A 22,770-nucleotide genomic window follows, 5' to 3' on the forward strand; every position below is an offset into this window, starting at 1 on the left:
AACGGTAAACCAATCACAACGTCACTAAGTTTACACGAGGTGCGTTAACTTGTATTATAATAAGACTTTAATTTTTCTGTTTTCTCATTTGCTAAAAGCATAGGTAATCCTCTTTGATAAAACATTTTATTCCATATTGATAGAACCTTAGTAGGTTTTTCTATATGAATTGGATTTTGAATAAATAAGCATATTCACCTGCGGAAAAAGTATATTCACCGCGCAAAACGTCGCGTGCTTTTACCTTATGTTATAATCATTTGATGTACAATTGGTTTTGGTAAATAATTGTCATTATATAAATTTCTCTTGGTACTCTCTCAGAATATGGAATAAAACTATTACTGTCTTTTGTTTTGGTAAATATGTGGTTTAATTGACTTTTGAAAAACTGATATTCACTTCGATATCAGTTTTCAATATCAGTTTTTCAAAAGTCAATAAAACCACATATTTACCTCATCAAAAGACAGTAATTGTATAATATTCAACAAGACAAAAATCACGTGAGGTTAATATAAGATTTGGAACAGCGTCTGAGTACCTTAATATAGATATTCCAAGGCTATGTCAATGACTTAGGTTTATGACGTCAAGTAAATTCCCTTTTTTTTTCTTTACTTCTTGTTTTCGGTGTATATTTTTTTAATAAACTTTATTGAATGTTTCAACTTATGAAAATTAGCAAATGCAAAAGCAGATGATATATTTAGTGTAAAAACAGGAAGCAGTTTTAAAAGTATCTTGAGTAAATACTAGAAATTGGAGAAGGATAAAAAGTCATATAATAAAACAATTATATAAATAAGAAGATGTGGTATGAGTGCCAATGAGACAACTCTCCATCCAAGTCACAATGTGTAAAAAGTAAACAATTATAGGTCAAAGTACGGCCTTCAACACAGAGCCTTGGCTCACACCGGACAGCAAGCTTTTAATAAAGGGCCCCAAAATGACTAGTGTAAAACAATTCAAACAGGAAAACCAACGATCTAATCTATATAAAAACGAGAAACAAGAAACACTTATGAACCACATCAACAAATGACAACCACTGAACAACAGGCTCCTGACTTAGGACAGGTGCATACAAATGCAGCGAGTTTAAATGTTTTAACAGGCGCCAACCTTCACTCTAACCTGAAACAGTAGTGTAACATTACAACATAAAAAGAAACACTATAAAATATCAATTGAAATGGCTTAACTTGATCAAAAAGACATATTAACAAAAACAGGTAAACATACACTGAATGAATAAGTTTGATCTATGACACAATATAATTACAATATTAATAAAAAAGTTGTAGAACAATGTCAGAAAGACAACTCTAACTTGGGACAAAATGGTGTTAAATAAAATAAGGTACACAGGTAAATTTAAATATAATAATTTTGTTATTAAGAGTACGGAAATTTTTTTTCCAAATAAATAAATTTGTTGTTCACAGTACAAGTACAGAAGTGAAAATTTATCGTCATTCTAAATACTTATCAAAGGTGGTACATATTAAAAATAGTGAGACGAGATATAACACAAAATAAGTAAACATTGAATAACAAAAATGCATTACAAATTGTGTCAACTAATTGTTGACTCTTGATTTCAGTTGGTACAATGATTTATCAACCCCGTTGGCCTCAGTGAATATCATATCTCTGGGGTTTGTAAATAATTGTATCAACCTCATCAAAAGTCAATAATTGTATAATATTTTTGATTATTGTAAAATTGGTTGTTAATGGCAGATCTTTGATTGTTTCTGTTATTCTATTCACAACTTCTTAAATCAACTTCGAATGATTTGAGCTTGTATATTGTATGGACACCTGTCCATTGTTTAAGACTGTATGCTGTCCTCTAGATGTCTTTGGGTTGCTATCTCATTGATGTATACCCAACATCTCCTTTTATTCAAACTAAATGTCCATTTTTATGTTGGTTTAGGTATACCAATATGTCTCCTGGCATTCATATCTTATACCATAACACCACCTGCAAAAGCACATTATGGGCACATTGCAGGGAGACAACCACAACATAAGATAAAAAAATTGATAGATAGATAGATAATAAATGAAACTAATGTGTAATACTTTTACTTTTTTTAAAATAGGTTGTTGTTTTGAGGTGTCAGACCACCAATTCACCCACTCTAATTTAGAACGTATGTAAAAGCAGCCCTTCCCTGACAAAAAATAGTGCTTTTGATGTCATCATGTTTACTTAAACTAACAAAAAAATTTGCAGAAATGAAACTTTTGGCGAAAGAGAAATATATTTAGACCACTTTGAGCTATAATTCACTTGTCTATGAATTTGCATTAAAAATTGAGGATTAATGGGTTCCATAGTATACTAATTTAAGATTTCCAGAAAACCAGGGGTTATTTTTAGTAGTACTTGGCTTCTGAACGGTAGTTCTTTGTTACAAGACTTTAAACATAGATTGAAAATTGGCACGTAGAAGGTGATACATGTATAATTCAGGATATACCTGGTTTTTATGTAGGTAAGTAAGTTGATCTTCATTCAAAACATTAATAAAATGCTTCGCTGAACGCAGCATGATACGACCTCAGAGGTTGAACCCTGAATAGTTCGGGCAAGTTTGGACACAATATTCAAGCTTGATACTGTCTGAACTTGGATTGTGATCAAATTTTTGACATAATATAGGTTTCTGACACAAAATAAATGTGGTCAAAGATCTTAAAATTTGAAATGGGACATTTAATTTACCTAGAAAGGTCTGATATCCAAAATCTAACAACATGGTTAGATTCAGCATACAATAAAACACCAAAAATTTAATTTTAGTTGAAATCAAACAAAGTTTAATTTTGGACCCTTAAAACCTTAATATGGACTAATTTGAAAACAGGGCCCAAAATAAAAAATCTAAATGCACAAAAAGATTCAGCATATCATACAGCCGCAATAATTCAGTTTTTGATGAAATCAAACAAATTTAATTTTGGACCCTTTTGACCTCAATGTAGACCAATTTAAAAATGGGGCCCAATATCCAAAATAGTAATACAAGGTTAGAACCCCAAAAAATTAAAGACTTTAAATTAATCCCATTGAAATTGGTTAAAAGATTTGTATTTATTTTCAATGAAGATTTCTTGCTACTGTGCAATACTGTGCTGTTGCATCATACTATGCTATTGCGCAATACTGTGCAATTGAAATTTTCTTGCTATTGGGCAATATCATAGCGCAATACTGTGCTATTGAGCAATACTGAGCTGTTGCGCAATACTGTGCTATTGCCCAATACTGTGCTATTGCGCAAAACTGTGCAATTGAAGATTTCTTGCTATTGTGCAATACTGTCCTACTGAAGATTTCTTGATATTGCGCAATACTGTGCTATTGTGCATAAGAAGATTTCTTGCTATTGCGCAATACTGTGCAATTGAAGATTTTTTGCTATTGTGCAATACTGTGCTATTGCGCAATACTGTGCAATTGAAGATTTCTTGCTATTGAGCAATACTGTGCTATTGCACAATACTGTGTAATTGAAGATTTCTTCTTGAAGCTTTTCAAAAAATTTGAAATTTCAAAAATTTTGAAGAAAAAAAATATAAAACCCCAAAAATTTGGAAAAAAAATCCCCCCCAAACTTTTTGAACTCCCCTTGGAGAAATTACCCCCAAACTCAATCCCAGCCTTTCCTTTGTGGTATGGAACCTTGTAGTACAATTTTAGAGAGATACATACACTTAAACACAAGTTATTGTCTGGAAACAAGAAAAATGCTTGTTTTTATCCCCTTTTTGGCCCCTAATTCCTGAATGTTTTGGTCAATCACCCCCAAACTCAATCCCAGCTTTCCCTTTGTGTTATGAAACCTTGTGGTACAATTTCAGAGAGATCCATACACTTAAACACAAGTTATTGTCCAGAAACTACAAAAATGATTGTTTTTGGCCCCTAATTCCTAAACTGTTGGTACCATAACCCCCAAAATCAATCCCAACCTTCCTTTTGTGGTATTGAACCTTCTGGTAAAATTTCATTGATATCCATTCACTTAAACTAAAGTTATTGTCTGGAAACAAAATGTGTCTTTATACGACGAAGACGATGACGACATGATAGCATTATACGAACGCAAAAAATGTTTTGCTGTCGTATAAAAATATAAGAGCCATATCTAATGAAGCTCAGTAAAAACTTGTGCATTCCATTTTCATTATCATACTTTTTCTGAAGTTGAATTCACAATTCAAGCATGATTTACAGATCTTAACTTTAATATATGCAACATCAATACAATGCAAGCAATGGCCACATAACTAATGTTCACGTTAATGGGAATTAGCACAGCATTAAATTACATACCTTTTTTACAAAAAATACATAACTTCTATCTTTTAAAAGTAATGCTTAGTCTACACCAAAAGGCATGAGCATGCAACTTTAACAAACAAAACAATAAATTAAAAATAACCATCACCTGAACATTAAAAAACTGAAAAAGAAAGGAAAAGAAAGGACCAACAACAATAATTAATGAATATCCAACATGCAATTAATCTAAAGGTTGAGTTCTTACACATTCAATTAAATCCGAATTTTCCTCCTTCAGCACTGAAATTATCAAAATATGTTCTATAATCTTTAATCTCTACAAGCTCCATAGAGCCTGTATCTCTTATCTGACACTAAGGGTGACACTAGTGGAGTAGGAATTTTGTCAATTTCTTTTTCATTTGGTCTCTTGTGGAGAGTTGTCTCATTGGCATCTTATTAGGTCTTTCCACTTTTCTGTGGAAAGACCTATTGATTTTCTTCTAATTATTAGGTCTTTCGACTTTTCCGTGGAAAGACCTTTTGCTTTCGTCTTTTATTTTTCTTCCGCCTAATTTTTTTCTTCCGCTGTATTGTTGTTTCAAATTATGTCGCTTAGAATTTTGGTATATGATATCAAACAGTTTATACGCTTTTGAAACTGACACCGCTAATCCAAATATTTAATTTTGTAAGAGTTACTTCCCCAAACAATTCTTGTGTGTACTACTCCTTCGCAACCGTAGAAGATTACGACAAATTTATTTTACCAAATTGCTCGTTATAAAATAATCTTCAGGATGTTTTGATTAATTTTTACCGAAGCGGTATAGTGATTCCATACACTACAAACCAGTAAAAGTCTGAAATGGCCTATATCTGTACTCGACTGTACTGATTTTTACTCGACCAGTCTGAATTGGTCTGAATTTTACTCGACATTACTCGACCCCAGTCTTAACCATACTCGACTGTACTGATTTGTACTTGACCCTTATCTTTGCCATTGAAAATTGTCTGAACTATTACTCGACCAGTCTGAAACAGTCTTAACCCATTCTCGACCTGTACTCGACCATTTTTTTTCAGTCTAAACCATACTCGACCAAAGGTCTGAACAATACTCGACCAGTCTGAACCATACTTGACCAAAAAACCTAACTTTTTTTTTAATTTTAGCTGTTAAAATAAATTTCTTTTTTTCTGACATGACAACAGCCACAATAAAATAAAGATATATATAAAAACATATTTTTAAATCCTTACATGATTCTCAGATTTATCAAATAGAGATAGTGTAATTAGATTATCTTATATAATAATTTAATTATATTAATTTTAAAGTTTTAGAGTTTTGTTAAAAAAAGAGATTTTCTTTTAACTAAAAACCACACCTTTACTGAGGGCAAAAGGTGCTTCTTGTTTGACATGTGTTTTTTTTTTTAACTTAATTTTCCTAAATTCCTAAAGAAAAACTATATAGGTTTCATGGTTACATACAATAGTTATATAATTATCTTTTTAATGAGGTAACAACAGCCAAAAAATCACTGAAATTGTTTAACCTTATATATTAGAAATATATCTATTCTTATTATAATTTGGGATATATTATATATAATATATATCAATAAAATGCTCCGCAGGGCGCAGCTTGATACGACCGCAGAGGTCGAACCCTGAACAGTTGGGGGAAGTATGGACACAACATTCAAGCTTGATACAGCTTTGGATTTGGATTGTGATTAAATATTTGACACAGCATAGGTTTCTAACACAGATTGAATGTGGTCTAAGAACTTAAAAATTTTAAATTGGACATTCACCTATTATGGTCCAATATCCAAAATCTTAATACATGGTTAGATTCAGCATATCAAAGAACCCCAAGAATTCAATTTTTGATGAAATCAAACAAAGTTTAATTTTGGACCCTTTTGACCTCAATGTGGACAAAGTTGATAACGGGGCCCAAAAATCAAAAATCAAAATACATGGTTAGATTCAGCATATCAAAGAACCCCATATATTCAATTTTTGTTGAAATCAAACAAAGTTTAATTTTGGACCCCGATTTGGACCAACTTGAAAACTGGGCCCATAATCAAAAATCTAAATACATGTTTAGATTCAGCATATCAAAGAACCCTAAGAATTCAATTTTTGTTAAAATCAAACTAAGTTTAATTTTGGACCCTTTGGACCTTAATGTAGACCAATTTGAAAACGGAACCAAAAATTAAGAATCTAAATACACGGTTAGATTCGGCATATCAAAGAATCCCAATAATTCAATTTTTGATGAAATCAAACAAAGTTTAATTTTGGACCCTTTTGACCTCAATGTGGACAAAGTTGAAACGGGGCCCAAAAATCAAAAATCTAAATACATGGTTAGATTCAGCATATCAAAGAACCCCATATATTCAATTTTTGTTGAAATCAAACAAAGTTTAATTTTGGACCCCGATTTGGACCAACTTGAAAACTGGGCCCATAATCAAAAATCTAAATACATGTTTAGATTCAGCATATCAAAGAACCCTAAGAATTCAATTTTTGTTAAAATCAAACTAAGTTTAATTTTGGACCCTTTGGACCTTAATGTAGACCAATTTGAAAACGGAACCAAAATTTAAGAATCTAAATACACAGTTAGATTCGGCATATCAAAGAACCCCAATAATTCAATTTTTGATGAAATCAAACAAAGTTTAATTTTGGACCCTTTGGACCTCAATGTGGACCAATTTAAAAACGGGGCCCAAAATCCAAAAACTAAATACACGGTTAGATTCAGCATATTAAAGAACCCCATGAAATCAAGAATAAAACCCCATTGAAATTGGTCAAGAAATAAGCAATTTATAGGAAGTATCTTCTTTTGCACAATCCTGTGCTATTAAATATTTCTTGCTATTGCGCAATACTGTACAATTGACAATTTCTTGCTATTGCGCAATATTGTGCTATTGGATATTTCTTGCTATTGCGCAATACTGTGCAATTGAAGATTTCTTGCTATTGCGCAATACTGTGCAATTGAAGATTTCTTGCTATTGTGCAATACTGTGCAATTGAAAATTTCTTGCTATTGCACAATACTTATTATATAATAATTTACACATCCTGTTTGGTGTGTATCTCCTACCATATCATTATTATTTGATTTTAAATATAAATCAGAAATAACCAACTTAAAATGGAAAATTTTAAAAGAAACAAAAAAGGAAAAAAAAATAAATCCCCCCCCAAAATTTTTTGAACCCCCATTATGATTCATCACCCCCAAACTCAATCCCAGCCTTCCCTTTGTGGTATGGTACCTTGCAGTACAATTTCAGAGAGATCCATACACTTGAACACAAGTTATTGTCTGGAAACTAGAAAAAAATGTGTTTTTTGGCCCCTTTTTGGCCCCAAATTCCTAAACGTTTAGGGCAATTACCCCCAAACTCAAACCCAGCTTTCCCTTTGTGATATGGAACCTTGTAGTACAATTTCAGAAAGATCCATACACTTACACACAAGTTATTGTCATGAAACTAGAAAAATGCTTGTTTTTTGCCCCTTTTTTGGCCCCTAATTCCTAAAATTTGGAGGCAATTACCCCCAAAATCAATCCCAGCATTCCTTTAGTGATATGGAACCTTGTGGTACAATGTCAGAGAGATCCATACACTAACACACAAGTTATGTCTGGAAGTTACAAAAATGCTTATTTTTGGCCCCTTTTTGGCCCCTAATTCCTTTACTGTTATTACCATAACCCCCAAAATCAATCCCAACCTTCCTTTTGTGGTATTGAACCTTGTGGTAAAATTTCATAAAGATCCATTCACTTTAACTAAAGTTAGAGTGCGAAAACCAATGTGTCTTCGGACGACGCCGGACGACGACGACGCCAGACGACGACGACGCCAACGTCATACCAATATACGACCTCAAAAATTTTTTTGCGGTCGTATAAAAAGGGATAAAAAAATTAAAGAAATAGATAAAAAAATTTCTTCTGATTAGTGGTAAAGTATAAAGTAATACCTCCTGCTTGGGGCAAACTCATTAAAAAGATCACACCTGGTCAGAGAGTATTAATTTCTAATTAACATTCATTAAAAATTGCAACATCCTGTAAAACTTAAATCGCAAGGCCTTTTGAATTCACTAGATAAGTAATACATGAGTTTAAGAAAAAAAGGGCTTTCTTTTTACCTGTAAAACACACATGTACTGAGGTAAATAAACCTTATTAAAGAGTTTCTTGTATGCCATGTCTTTAATTTTGACAAAAGTTATTTAAATTTAATTGAAATAAATTTTTTTTGCAACTTTGGAACACATTTCCTTTTTTAAATGGTTATCAAGCATTGCTATGGAAGTTCTATTATCATGAATATATTAAATTCTTGGTTTTACAAAACAAAGGTGTGATTTTTAAAATTTATTAAGTTGCTTTATATACTATTTTAAATATATTTTAATAAAAAAAATGTTCACTGCATTATTAACTAAACTCAACTGACACCATAAATCTATACAAGGTGAAAATTGTCCAGTAACTATAAAATATATCTGAAACATTCAAAAAAATTTGAATAACATTGAAAATATTAGTCACAATTCAGTTTTGAGATTATTTGATCAGCTTGTTTTATTTTTATTTTAAAGGTGATATATATATGTAAGTGTTGATAAATATGGTGTTGAATTTATATTATGTTTATTGTGAAAATTTGGTTTCAATGCCATATTGAATACATTTTAAATTTCAAATTGTTGTTCAAATTTCTAGCCAGGGGAAATAGCTGTTAAAAACAGTTCCTAAATTAATGAAATACAATAGATATATACAAAAATTAGGTCTAGGTTGGTTAAGACTTAGTCGAGTATGGTTCAGACTAGGTCAAGTATGGTTCAGACTAGGTCGAGTATGGTTCAGACTAGGTCGAGCATGGTTCAGACTAGGTCAAGTATGGTTCAGACGAAAATAAAATGGTTAAGTACTGGTCGAGTAAAGGTCGAGTACAAGTTCAGACTGTTAAGTATGGTTCAGACTACAGTCGAGTATTATCAAGTAAATTTCAGACCAATTCAGACTGGTCGAGTAAAAATCAGTACAGTCGAGTACAAATATAGGCCATTTCAGACTTTTACTGGTTTGTAGTGATATGAGAGTTATTTCCCCCTATGCATTTGATATAAGTAATATGCATGTTAAACTGGTAAACCATAAGTGATAGAGACCTAGGGTCTTGTGATTTTAGGTCCTTGATCCAAAAAAAAAGAAAATTAGGTCAAGGTCAAAGGTCAAGGTCATATTCTAGATTTTGATTTTGATTTTGGCTTATTTTCACTTCTTTTCCAAAACTGTATAAGATATCAACAACATATTTTTTTTAAATTGTTACTTGCGACTTGTCATAACACATACATTTTGGTTGAAAGGGTACGCTAACATTAAATTGGAGTTTTCTCCCCTCTTGTAGTTAAAATTAAGGGTATGGAGATATAACTCATTAACCATATATAATTAAGACCTAGGGTCTTTTGATTTAAGGTCCTTGAATTATGACCTTGAAATTAAGCTCAAGGTCATAGGTAAATTTGAAGTTCTAGATTTTGATCTTTGCTTTTACCTCATATGTATACATGATAAAGCCATCAGACTTTTTGCATTAGGTTGCAAGCCATTTGACCTTGAAAAAGCCAAACGGAAGTAGCTATTTTTTGTACTTATCTAATGTAAAAGTATATAGAACCATATGTTTTTGGAATCAGTGTCAAGAAAACTATCAAGTAATACCGGAAGTGACATTTTTCAAACCGGAAGTAACAAATCATCTCCCTTCTTTTAAAAAAACAGAAACCATAAATTTTTGAAATCAGCGTACAATAAGCTTTCATTTGACGCTGGAAATGACATTTTAAACCGAATTTTAATATTTTCATATCAAAATAGATCTTTACGGGTGGAAAGACCTTCAATTGTTCTCTGATCAATTGGTTTTTAATTCTTTTTTTTTTTTCTTCAGCCAAATTTTGTTCTTGCGTGTAATTTTAGTTTCACATGTCGCTTAAATATTCGGTATATGTTATCGTACAGTTTATACGCTTTTAATTTTGACCCTGCTAAACCTAACTAATTTCTTTGTAAGAGTTATCTCCCCGAACACTGTTTTTCTTGTGTGTGCATCTCCTTCGCAACCGTAAAAAAAATCTACAAATTAATTTTTCCAAATTGCTAGTTAAATCCTCAGGATGCTTCGGCCAATATTAACCAAAGCAATACTGAGACTCCATATGAGACTTATTTCGCCTTTTGTATTTGACATATAAGTGATATATGAATGAAACTCATTAACCGTAAGTGATAGCTAGAGACGGAGGTTATCTTGATTTGAGGTACTTGGTACACCAACATGAAGATGGTGTCAAGGTTAAAGGTCAAGGTCATTTTCTAAATTTCGCTCTTTGCTTGTGTATTCATCTTTTCTAATACTATAAAAGCTACATATAAAAGAACTGATGCTAAATGTTTGGGTTGTTGAGACTAACAAATGGTACATTTAGTCTGAAGCGATCTGATTATACCTTATAGGAGTAAAGGCCCCTTAAATGTTGAAATTTATGGTAAACCGAATATAACTTCATTCTGGTACATGATGAAGCCATAGTGTCTTTTGCAAAGGGTTAGATGACACATGACCTTGATATATATCAACCGGAAGTGACCCTGTTCAAACCAGAAGTAGCTTTTTTTGCACTAATTAAAACAAAAAATACTTATAAACTATATATTTTTAAAATCAGCGTACAATATCCTTTTAAATGACACCGGAAGTTGCATTCTTTAAACCGGAAGTAGCTTATTATCTCCTTTATTTGAAGGAAAAGTATATAGAAAACATATATTTTCGGAATCAGTGGAAAATAAGTTATCTTATGAACCCATATTTAAGACAAAAGTATATAAACCCATATATTTTTAGAATCAGTGTAACGAAAGCTATTATACGAGTCTCAAAAAGACATTTTCTTAATCGGAAGTAGTAAATTGTCTTCCATATTCAGATATTTAAGACAAAAGTATATATAAACTGTTATCACAGAGATATGTCTCGCCTTTTTGTAATTTTGATAATGCAAATGTTGAAATTAAAATAGCAATACTTTAACATGTAAGTTATGCAAATATCCAAAGTCGATGAACCATGACTGAATGTACATGGCTAAACAATCTCCATGGAATGAGATATGCCAATGCTTATACAACTGCATACCAAATACCATTGACTTATTATAAGTTGTTCCCTTTAAACAAACCTAAACACAAACATTAACTTGTAAACTATGTAAAAGTTTCAAAGTCAATGAACCATGATCAGGGGTGGGGCTATATAATCTCCATGAAATCGATACTTGCAAATGCCAATAAATTTGCATACCAAATATCATTGACTTAACATTAGCAGTTCATCTTAAACTGATCTAATCACAAACTAATACATGTAAAATAAGCAAAAGTTTCAAAGTCTATAGACCATGACTAAGGGGGCGGAGCCAAATAATCTCAATGGAAATGAGATATGCCAATGCTTATACAACTGCATACCAAATATCATTGACCTACCACTAGTGGTTCCCCATAAATTGACCTAATCACAAACTAATACATGTAAACTATGAAAAGTTTCAAAGTCAATAGACCTTGACTGAGGGGGCGGGGCCAAATAATCTCCATGGTAATGAGATGTGCCAATGCTAATACAACTGCATACCAAATATCATTGACCTACCACTAGTGGTTCACCATGAACTAGACCTAATCACAAACTAATACATTGTTGACCCCGCCGCCGCCAGAAACAGCATACCTATGTCTCGCTTTTTGACACCGTCAAGGTGAGACAAAAACCATATATTTTTAGTATCAGTGCAAAGAAAGCTATCATACAAGTCTTAAAAAGACATTTTCTTAATCGGAAGTAGTAAATTGTCTTCCATATTTAAGACTAAAGTATAAAGAACCATATAATTTTGGAATCAGTATGAAGAAACCTCTGACTGGACCCCAATAGTATCTTTGAGTAAACCATTCTATGGGTTAGGTTTCAGTGAAGTGTTCTATCGGTAAGGTTTCAGTGAAATGTTCTATGGGTTGTTGTTTTTATTTTTGTCTTTTTTTCTTTTTGGTCATGGTGTTTTGTATTAAGGTCCTTTTTGTTTTGATTTCCCTAAGTATCTCCTCTTTCTCTTTACCTGGTATCAATGCCTAATGTCCACATAGGTCACTCTTTCATCCATTAAAGCCTTTTACGGTAAAACCTGTAAGATTTTCTTAATGGTTTTTTGGGATTAAATTTTCTATTTTTATCAACAAAGCAATCTGGATTGCATCTGTCTCAGACAGAACATCTTGGTAAACTATGTAGAGTGAGAGACCCATATTCGCCGCATAACTCGTTCATTTCCACTTACATCCGACCTACATTAGAATATTTGGAACTTTTTAAGAAGGTTTCAGAAATTTAACTATATGAAAAAAATGTTTAATAAAGAAATTATCTTCAAAACATTGGTTAATTGTTCTAAAAATGAACACAAACTCAAGAGGAAATTAAGTTGTTCCTGTACCATGGGGGACACATTTTCGCCGCAATGTATGATATGACACATCCTCATTATCCTGGTATATTATAAAAACGAATGTTTGCAATTACATGAATTAGCTTGAGAGATCATTCCTATACGATTTTTCTCACAAATATTTACTTTAAGACTGCGCATGATTGCCATATAAATCTTACATAATTGCCAAAATCATTTAAAAACACCTGCGTATTTCTCAATATGTGCGAATAACCTTTGAAATGGCGTAAAGAGGAATATCAACAGTTGTAACATTACAAACAGCCTTTACCATCTATTTAGGCAAGTATTGGGTAAAGGCACACAAATTTTACAGAAAAAATAGCAAAACGGCGAAAATATGTCCAAGGCGAATATGCGCCACCCACTCTATCATTTCTTAAAAATCTGTAAGTAATTAGTTCTTTACAAGGTTTTTTTTTATGCAGAACTTTAAAATAAAATTTTCAGTTTTCAAATTTTGCACCCTTTTAAGGTAGACATTTTTTTCACTTTTATGTCTTCTTTTCATTAAATAACAGTATACCAGACATATAGACGAGGAGAAGGATTGCACTGGGAGAGTAAGATATTTAAAAGGAAAAGATTTATTAAAAAGATAATTGTGTTTTAGCATTGTGCACAAGAAGGTGAGCGTTTTTTAAATTGTTGGTTTTATTTTCATGCTATTTTATTCCCACCGTCCATTCCAAAATACCTTATTCCTGAAATAAAAATAAAAAGCGTTTGTCTTGGAATTACATGTTATTCTATACACAAATAGAACTGATTACACATTGACAGCTTTGTTTGTTTAAAAATAGCAAATTACATCTGACTGTTTATGTCAATACATTTACGAAACAAAACCTATATATTTATTGTAAACAGTTCATTAAAACAAATTTGTTTTGAACTTGTCAATATTTTGTGAGATTTTATTTTTGAAACATTTTGAACATACAATTTATGTCATTGACATAGACAAAATACACCTATCCAATTGGAACAATAATGCACACGCTGAAATGTCTCGCCTACTATACTGACCATTGATTTTATGTTGATAGACCAACATATAAAGTTTTACTACAAGTATCACATTAACATTGATGATCCAAGAAAATGAGGTCAAGGTCAGATAAACCAAGCAGGAAATACATGTACACCTTCAATACAATCATTCCATACACAGAATATAGATGACCTATTGCTTATAGTATAAAAGAAACAGACTAAACCATGGAAATTCTATATTGACCAAATGAACCATGAAAATGAAGTCAAGTTCAGATGAACCCTGCCAGAGAGACATGTACACCTTAAAATCATTCCATGCATCAAATATAGTTGACCTATTGCTTATAGTATCTAAGAAACAAAGATAACCAGGAAAACTGAACATTGACAAATGAACCATGAAAATGAGGTGAAGGTCAGATGATACCTGCCAGACAGACATATACACCTTACAATCATTCCATACACCAAATATAGTTGACCTTTTGCTTAAAGGTAAAGAAAAACTAACCAAAACCCAAAAACTTAACATAAGCAAAGAACCATGAAAATGAGGTCAAGGTTAAATAAAACCTGCCAGACTGACATGTACAGCGTAAAATATTTCCATACACCAAATATAGTTGACCTTTTGCATACAGTATTAGAAAAACAGACCAAAACACAAAAACTTAACATTTAGCAATGAACTGTGAAAATGAGGTCAAGGTTAAATAAAACCTGCCAGACTGACATGTACATTGTAAAATATTTCCATACACCAAATATAGTTGACCTACTGCATACAGTATTAGAAAAATAGACCAAAACACAAAAACTAAACTATTACCACTGAACCATGAAAATGAGGTCAAGGTCAGATGACACATGCCAGTTGGACATGTACATGTTACAATCATTACATACACCAAATATAGTAGACCTATTGCTTATAGTATCTGAGATATGGACTTGACCACGAAAACTTAACCTTGTTCACTGATCCATGAAATGAGGTTGAGGTCAAGTGAAAACTGTCTGACAGGCATGAGGACCTTGCAAGGTACGCACATACCAAATATAATTATCCTATTACTCATAATAAGAGAGAAATTAACATTACAAAACATCTTAACTTTTTTTTCAAGTAGTCACTGAACTATGAAAATGAGGTCAAGGACAATGGACATATGACAGACGGAAAATTCATATCATAAGGCATCTATATACAAAGTATGAAGCATCCAGGTCTTCTACCTTCTGAAATATCAATCTTTTAAGAAGTTAGTTAACGCTTACGCTGGATCACTATCCCTATGTCGAGCTTTCTGCGACAAAAATCAGTTGAGATGTAACATCAGATGACAAAATAATTAGTGATTTTATATGTTTCATAAGTTGTATGAAAAATATTTGTCCACTATGATATCAAAAGAGTGGTTTATACCTGGAAAAAGTTCGAAAGGAATACAATGAATGTAAAATTGAGAATTGAAACAGGGAATTTGTCAAAGAGACAACAACCCAACCAAAGAGCAAAAAGCAGCCCAAGGACACCAATGGGTCTTCAACACAATGAGAAAATATGCACCCGGAGGCAGGTTTCAGCTGGCCGCTAAACAAAAATGTGTACTGTCTACTTCATTCATGACGCTTACATACATTGTACGTTCCAAAATGTTTTCAAACTAAAATTTTATGAAATGACAAAAAAAGGAGAACAAATATGTTGCAGTAGTCAATTACATGTTAGCTATAATCTGCTATATACAATAACGTTATAAGATTATTTAAATTTTTTTTAATTCAACAGACGAGGCCTGAACTTTTCGCATTGAAAATCTGTAAACCAACAAATTAAAAAACTTAGGCCTAGTTATGATAACAAACAGTTTTAGGGACAAGAAAAAATTTGCTTCACATACCATTTCTATTATACTATCATGACTATACTGTAAGATACATGTATGTCAACATAAATATGCATAAATGTTTTTGAAATATAACATAAAATAATAAAAAAAAATGTGGCATCGTGAAAATTTTCACTTTAAACTATGCCAAAATGAAACATTAAAACACTAAAAAAGTGTAATCGGTTATTCAGACCAAATGGACTGCAAAAACCACAAACTGTTGAACACTTCATAACATTAATATTGTTTTATGAAGAGGCATTAAATCTAAATGTATAATATTAAGTTGGAACACTTGATTTCCTTTTTTTCTTACAGTTTGTTGTATAAAACCCCCTTTTCCATATGAATTACATTTAAAAAAACATTTACTTCAATACTGTAGTTTGCACAAGTATATATATTGAAAGTTTACTTCTAAGGAACTTATTAGGAATAAACAGTTTAGTTCATACAAAACAGAAAAGATATCTCATTGATTTTTCCATAAAATTTTGGCTCAAAATAAAAATAAATTTTGATATGACTATCCAAATATGCAAAGAATATATACCTTCGTGACTTACTTTTCGAGACATTTCAGTTTTAAATTTGCATGTTTCATTAAAAACATAAATTTCATTTTTCAATATTTTTCTAAAAAAATAACACAATTTTTAAACAAAAAACTTTTCAGTGATGTTGAAGGAGCTTGCCTGCCTCAAGTGGGGAGTTTTGGGTTTGAAAAAAAAAAAAAAACCTTTTCCCACAAATTTGAATACATATTATAGCTATTTATCAATTTTCATTAAAATCAAAAAAGATGATTCTCCTAATTTAAATTTTTTTTTTAACACACAGTAAATTTTATTAAATGACTATCATGACTATTTTGAATATTTATCTATAGTTTTTTTCATGCTGATCATATTTGCAAATTAAAGTTTTACTCTATCATAGTTTTCAAGAAAATAACCAAAATGCCAAAAAAGTTGTAAAAATAGTATTTAAAGGACAAACACTCCTGAAAACAATTGTCCGACATTTATGGATGAACAAAGAGACAAATGAACAGACAGACAAACAGATGGATAAGGTCATTACAGTATATATCAGCAACTTTGTGAGTTAATGAGTATTCTTTTACGACTTAATAGAAGCAATTCGAGAATTATTAAAATCCATCAACTGAAGTAAACTAGATATCATTGAGATGGGAGCCATCTCTGTGGGCCCCGCTGTGAATAATGTGTGGTAAAAAATTTGTATCTTTATCATTGGACATGGGGTTGTCAACTGAAACCAAAGTTTTTGACCTAGGAAGTTGTACATAAATTATGACACACCCTCTGGTGTTGGTTTATATACATGTCAAGTATAAATTTTGAAATCATAACAGTTCTCAAGATATAGAGCTAACACAACCTTTACCATAGGACATGGGGTTGTCAACTAAAACCAAAGTTTTTGACCTTGACCTTTGACCTAGGAAGTTGTACATACATTATGACACACCCTCTGGTGTTGGTTAATATACATGTCAAGTATAAACTTTGAAATCATAACGGTTCTCTAGATATAGAGTGGACACAATTTGTTACGGACGGACGGATGGATGGATGGACGGACAGACGGATGGACAGACGGACGGACAGATGGACGGACGGACAGACTGATCACTATAGGGCGTCCACCATTCGGCGGGACCCTAATAACCTACCTTTCATCTCCTCTCCTGTTTTCAAAAACCTTTTACTGTAGTCTGTAATAAAAAAAAACATGAAAAGAGTGTTACATAAGATTTTTTTATGTTATGACGTTAAAATTACATCATTATATGCACCTTTTTCATGAAAATAAAGAAAACTGCTGAACTAATGGAGTTTTCCATCCATATTTCCTTTTGAAAACATTTTTTGCAGCCAAAAAAAAACAAGATAATTTTAGAGAAGCTTTATACATGTTATAATAACTATTTACATAAATCTGACCAAATATAAAGTTGTTTTTTAGGTACGTACATACTTTTCCAATCCAAATTCTACTTAGATGTTAATGGAAAGGACAGAAAATCAAGAAGTTTTACAAAATATGCAGATTTCGTCAGGGATTGAAACCATCCTTAAACTCTTTAAATTTTAATATTTGGACCAAAAACGGGCCTTATTGCCCATACTCCTTTGTCACTGTTGTTCTTTTAAAGCAGTATGTTATGCAGTATATTTGAGATATGGTCTAGGTCTATCTGTCAGCTAGTAGTCCTCCCTAATAGTTTATCATAAATTTTTAAAAATTCTGCTTTAAAAGTTTTTTCTTAGCCCAACTCCCCGGGGATGAAATCGATTCCATTAAATGCAGATTTTTTTTTGCAATTTCTTGCAATAAGTAATGAAATATATCCATGATTTTATTTTACAACTGTAAGGAAATAAAAATAGTACCTGAAATTAGTTTTTGGCAGAGTTTTAAAAAAATTGCTTTCATATCAAATATATAGGGGAATTTCTGAGTGGTGAAACACATTTGAGCTCTGACTGTAGTTGATTTCTGTAGTATTGTCTAGTCTAAATAAGGCTTTTTTTATTGAATTACAATGTTTAAAAAAAATACCATATTCAACAAGTAATGCAAAATACATTATTATTAAAACCACTGCAAAATATATTTTTGGGCTTCTGGTTTAGTGTATAAGCAGAGTAAAAACAAATATGTGTAAGCCTTGGGGTAAATTGTTTTGGGTAAAATGGAAAGCATTTTTTCACATTGTTCATTGAAAACACCAGCTTGTTTAATTAGTTTACTCACCTGACACAGGTCCACTGAGAAGAATGAAGTCTACACGTACAAATGTTCTGTCCTTTGTTTCTATATTGCATACTGTCACAATGTGCTCCAGGAAAGAAGAAACAGCCTTGTGGAATTCTGTCCAGTTGTTAAAAACTTTGCCTGTTACTGATGTATGAAATATATATGGCTCTTCTTTGCTTAAACTCTGTATTTTGAACAAAGGCGGGGTATACCAAAGTTCCTTTTCTGGTGTCTTTAAAACTTGAGACATCTTCCACTTAAATGTTGGACAGGTATAAAGTATCCACTGGACATAAAGGGTGGCATTTGCTAAAATATTAACATTGGAATCTTATTCTAACAAATTGGTTTATGTCCAAACTAAACAATTACTTTATGATACAGGCTATAATTTTATTTTTTTTTTATTTTCAGTAAAGTTTTAATAGCAACTATGGTTCATTGGATTACCTAGAGAAGGGATGTCAACCATAGCAAAATGTTCTTCAATTCCCTTCAACTGTATTTTAAATACCAGATTTCTAATTTCCAATTCCAACTCTTCTGAAATAATAAAATAAAGATAGTGTCAATGAAGAAGATATGATGAAGGCCACTATTTTGGCCTCTTGAATTACAAAAATCAAAACACTTATAATTTTTTCAAATTGGACAGCTTGGTGAAATGATTTGTACAATCAGTTGTGTCGCAATGTGTCGCTTAGCTATATTTTAAGTTACCATAGTTTTTATGTCTTGTTTTGTTTTAATACTGTGGTACTGTATTATGTAGACAATGAGTCAGAAAATTATTGGTAAAAAAGAAGTAAATGAATAAACAGTTTGTATACTTTAATACATGTATCTTTTAAAAATAAATAAAACATGATTCATTACAAAATATTCATCTAAATAATTATAGTAATTAAATCTTTTATAAAATCCATGATCAATAAAAATAAAATATCATTCAAAAGAGAACAAAAATGTTCAATTTAAAAAACTTTCTAGTTTTTAGATAGAATGTTATTGTATATAAAAGGATTCCTGTCATAAGGAGATATAAAATTAACAAGAACAAATATTGTTTTATTATTTGAGCCAGTTTCTATCTTAAATTTTAATAAAAAGAAATTTTTCATAAACTTTAAAACATTTTGCCATAAATATAAATTTCATGTAAATATTAACCTTTCTTGTCTTTGGTGATAATCAAACATAGATACAGACTAAATACTGCACTAAAATCTAAATCTTTATTTGTCATGATCCATTTAAAAAGAATTCCTAAATCTATTTATCTTATATATAGGTCTATAGATCTATAAGTAACCATATTCAATGTCAACAACAAAGTCTCCCTATTTTCCGCCTAAATGACAGGAAGTAGATAAAAATAGATTTTTAACATGTGCTTATGGATAATGTTTGCAAGATTACTTCTTTTATTCATTAATTTTGGATATAGATATCCAGTTTGAAGGTACAGTCATGCATTTTAGTTAAAAAATAGATTGCAATTAATTGAAAATAAACTTGAAATTTGTAATTGAATTAACTGGGTCATGTGATAGGTCAAATGTCCGTCCCCTTTTAATTACTTGTTGACAGGTACTAAAGTTTGAAACCCAACTATCATGCAATAACTATGTCATAATTAAAGATAATTTTGGCCATGGTTTAATGTAGAACGGACATCGTGAATTTTAATAATCCTATATTTCTGACAAGGAACGCTTGTTCTAGTGCTTCATAAAGAATTGAGAAATGTATAATTGTCAATTATACGTAATGAGCCAACAATTTATTATGTACAAAAAATGTTCCGGCGTGTGTATAACTATCGACACTGTTTTGTGTACAAAGTATTTGCCGACTTGTCACAGGTCAGCGCTTGGGTGGTGAGTGAAGCCATAAAATAGTTATATGTGATCATAAATTTATGATCTCTTAATCAATTAAAATACAAAAGAAACCTGTTACAAGTGTTATTTACATCGATTAAATCCAATCAACAATCTGGTTTGAACTGGTTAAATTTCACCTGGAATTTTATACCGCACGGAAAAGATTTGTCAAGTCGTTTAAAATTTTGGTGATTTACGATTTTTTAACTAAAAATTTTAGCACCGCAGACTAAAATTATACCACCACGCTAAGACAGATAGAACCACGCTAAAAAATTATACATCACGGGCCCGCGGTCCTTTAAGGGCCTGGGGAGAACACTGGCTAACATTGGTCCTTCAGGCCCGGTGAGGTAAAAAAACTAATTTAAGCCATACTTAGATTTGCTGGCACTGAAAATGGAAACATCTGTCTGTAGCTGGTTTCTGGTCTGTATAAGGTTTGTTGCAATGGATGTGAGTAAATTCCAGAATTCCTAAACAGATGTGATGCATGTATAAAGTATATCTCTTCTGGCAAACCTGTAAAAATTAATCAAATAATCAATACTGTGGTATTAGTTTTACTTTGACACATACCTTCCAATAAACAATACCTTTAAATGTTTGAACTAATGACTAATTTACCAATTCTTATAGATACTTTGACAGTTAAACCACATTCAATGTTATGAATCATTGGTGTTGGATTTTGTATTTGAAAATTATTGATAAACATCTAGCACCAAAACAGAATGATTATCTAGTCCTCAAGTCAATGAAAGAGGACATTATTTTAGCCTTAGACACATGATCTTTTATAAGTTGTTATTGGCTTTGAACTAGCTTTCAGTAACTGCAAGTACTTTCAGATCTTTGTGTCTTTTGTTTTTTGTAAGGGTAATTTATGTGCTTTGTATCCATCTGATGAGTTAAGTAAGCCCTTTTGAACTGATTTTTTATAGTGTGTTCTTATGTTGTACTGTTGCACCACTGTCTGTCCCAGGTTAGGGGTAGGGTTTTCATATTATATTAAGATTTTGCATATATATATGTTATTGAATAAAATAAGAATGCCTCTGAGGACAGGAATGTCCCTGCTCAAGTTTTGCAATTTTCCAAGTTAAAAAGGGGCATAACTCTAACTGTAAATGACTTACTGTTCAAATTCGAACTCTAGCTGTGTGTTATGGTTCTTAGCGTTGTGTATGAGTTTCATAAAATTTGTATGTTTTCTTGTTTCATCAACTTACTATTAAATTGGCTGTAATATGCCTGGTGGAGTTCTCTGTTCCTTTTATTTATTGCATCTAATCTGTTCCTACTGTTAATTGCATCCAATAAAATATTTGTCTTACCTATAAATGAATGGAAACATTTAATAACTTTAAAATGACAAATATAGTATTTAACATGTTTAAGTGCTGTTCAATAGGTCAAAGATTACATATAATTGGTTTAAGATCAAGGTATAGTAAATGGGCTATGTCACTGATTTTAATAACATTTTGTGTACAACTTTGGCTCTATAAACTAAAGCTGAAAATTAAAAAAAATAATGCATTTATCTCAAACTTAAATTTTAAATGAAAGAACCTTAGTGAGCACGCTCACATACCCCACGTCCCCACATTGTCATTGGAGAAATAAAATAAGTGTAAGAAAAAAAAATTGTATCAGAAAAAAAAATTGAATCATAATTTCCTGTCAATATGCACATCTACATAGTATGTCCTTATTATCTACACAGTTTCATGAAATTCTGCGGTGTGGTTTGAGAGGAGTTGCGATGACAAAAGGTTGCAGTAGTATATTGGGCAAATAAGTTCAAAGGGGCGTAACTCCTAGAAAAAAAATTGAATCGTAATTTCCTGTCGATATGCACATCTACGTAGTATGTCCTTATTATCTGAAAAGATTTCATGAAATTCTGTTGTGTGGTTTGAGAGGAGTTGCGATGACAAAAGGTTGCAGTAGTATATTGGGCAAATAAGTTCAAAGGGGCGTAACTCCTGGGAAAATAATTGAATCGTAATTTCCTGTCGATATGCACATCTACGTAGTATGTCCTTATTATCTGAAAAGGTTTCATGAAATTCTGTTATGTGGTTTGAGAGGAGTTGCGATGACAAACTGTTGCAGTAGTACATTAAAGAAATAAATTCAAAGGGGCGTAACTCCTAGAAAAAAAATTGAAACGCAATTTCCTGTCGATATGCACAACTACATAGTATGTCCTTATTATCTAAAAAGGTTTCGTGAAATTCTG

The 22,770-nt window shown here is 31.6% G+C and overlaps 1 protein-coding gene across 1 annotated transcript in view; it reads right to left on the reverse strand.

The window, feature by feature from the left end:
- The window catches only part of LOC127711056 (uncharacterized), a 73,790-nt gene that overhangs the window by 34,518 nt on the left and 16,502 nt on the right, over window positions 1-22,770 (reverse strand). The window contains exons 5-9 of the mRNA XM_052217013.1: window positions 21,755-21,859; window positions 20,901-21,044; window positions 19,087-19,179; window positions 18,634-18,945; window positions 17,549-17,590 (exon numbers count right to left, since the gene is read on the reverse strand). Of these exons, the coding sequence (XP_052072973.1) occupies window positions 17,549-17,590; window positions 18,634-18,945; window positions 19,087-19,179; window positions 20,901-21,044; window positions 21,755-21,859 (696 nt within the window). The remainder of the gene's footprint in view (window positions 1-17,548; window positions 17,591-18,633; window positions 18,946-19,086; window positions 19,180-20,900; window positions 21,045-21,754; window positions 21,860-22,770) is intronic.

This window comes from Mytilus californianus, unplaced genomic scaffold (assembly GCF_021869535.1).
Source record: "Mytilus californianus isolate M0D057914Y unplaced genomic scaffold, xbMytCali1.0.p SCAF_8, whole genome shotgun sequence".
Classification (NCBI taxonomy): Eukaryota; Metazoa; Mollusca; class Bivalvia; order Mytilida; family Mytilidae; genus Mytilus; species Mytilus californianus.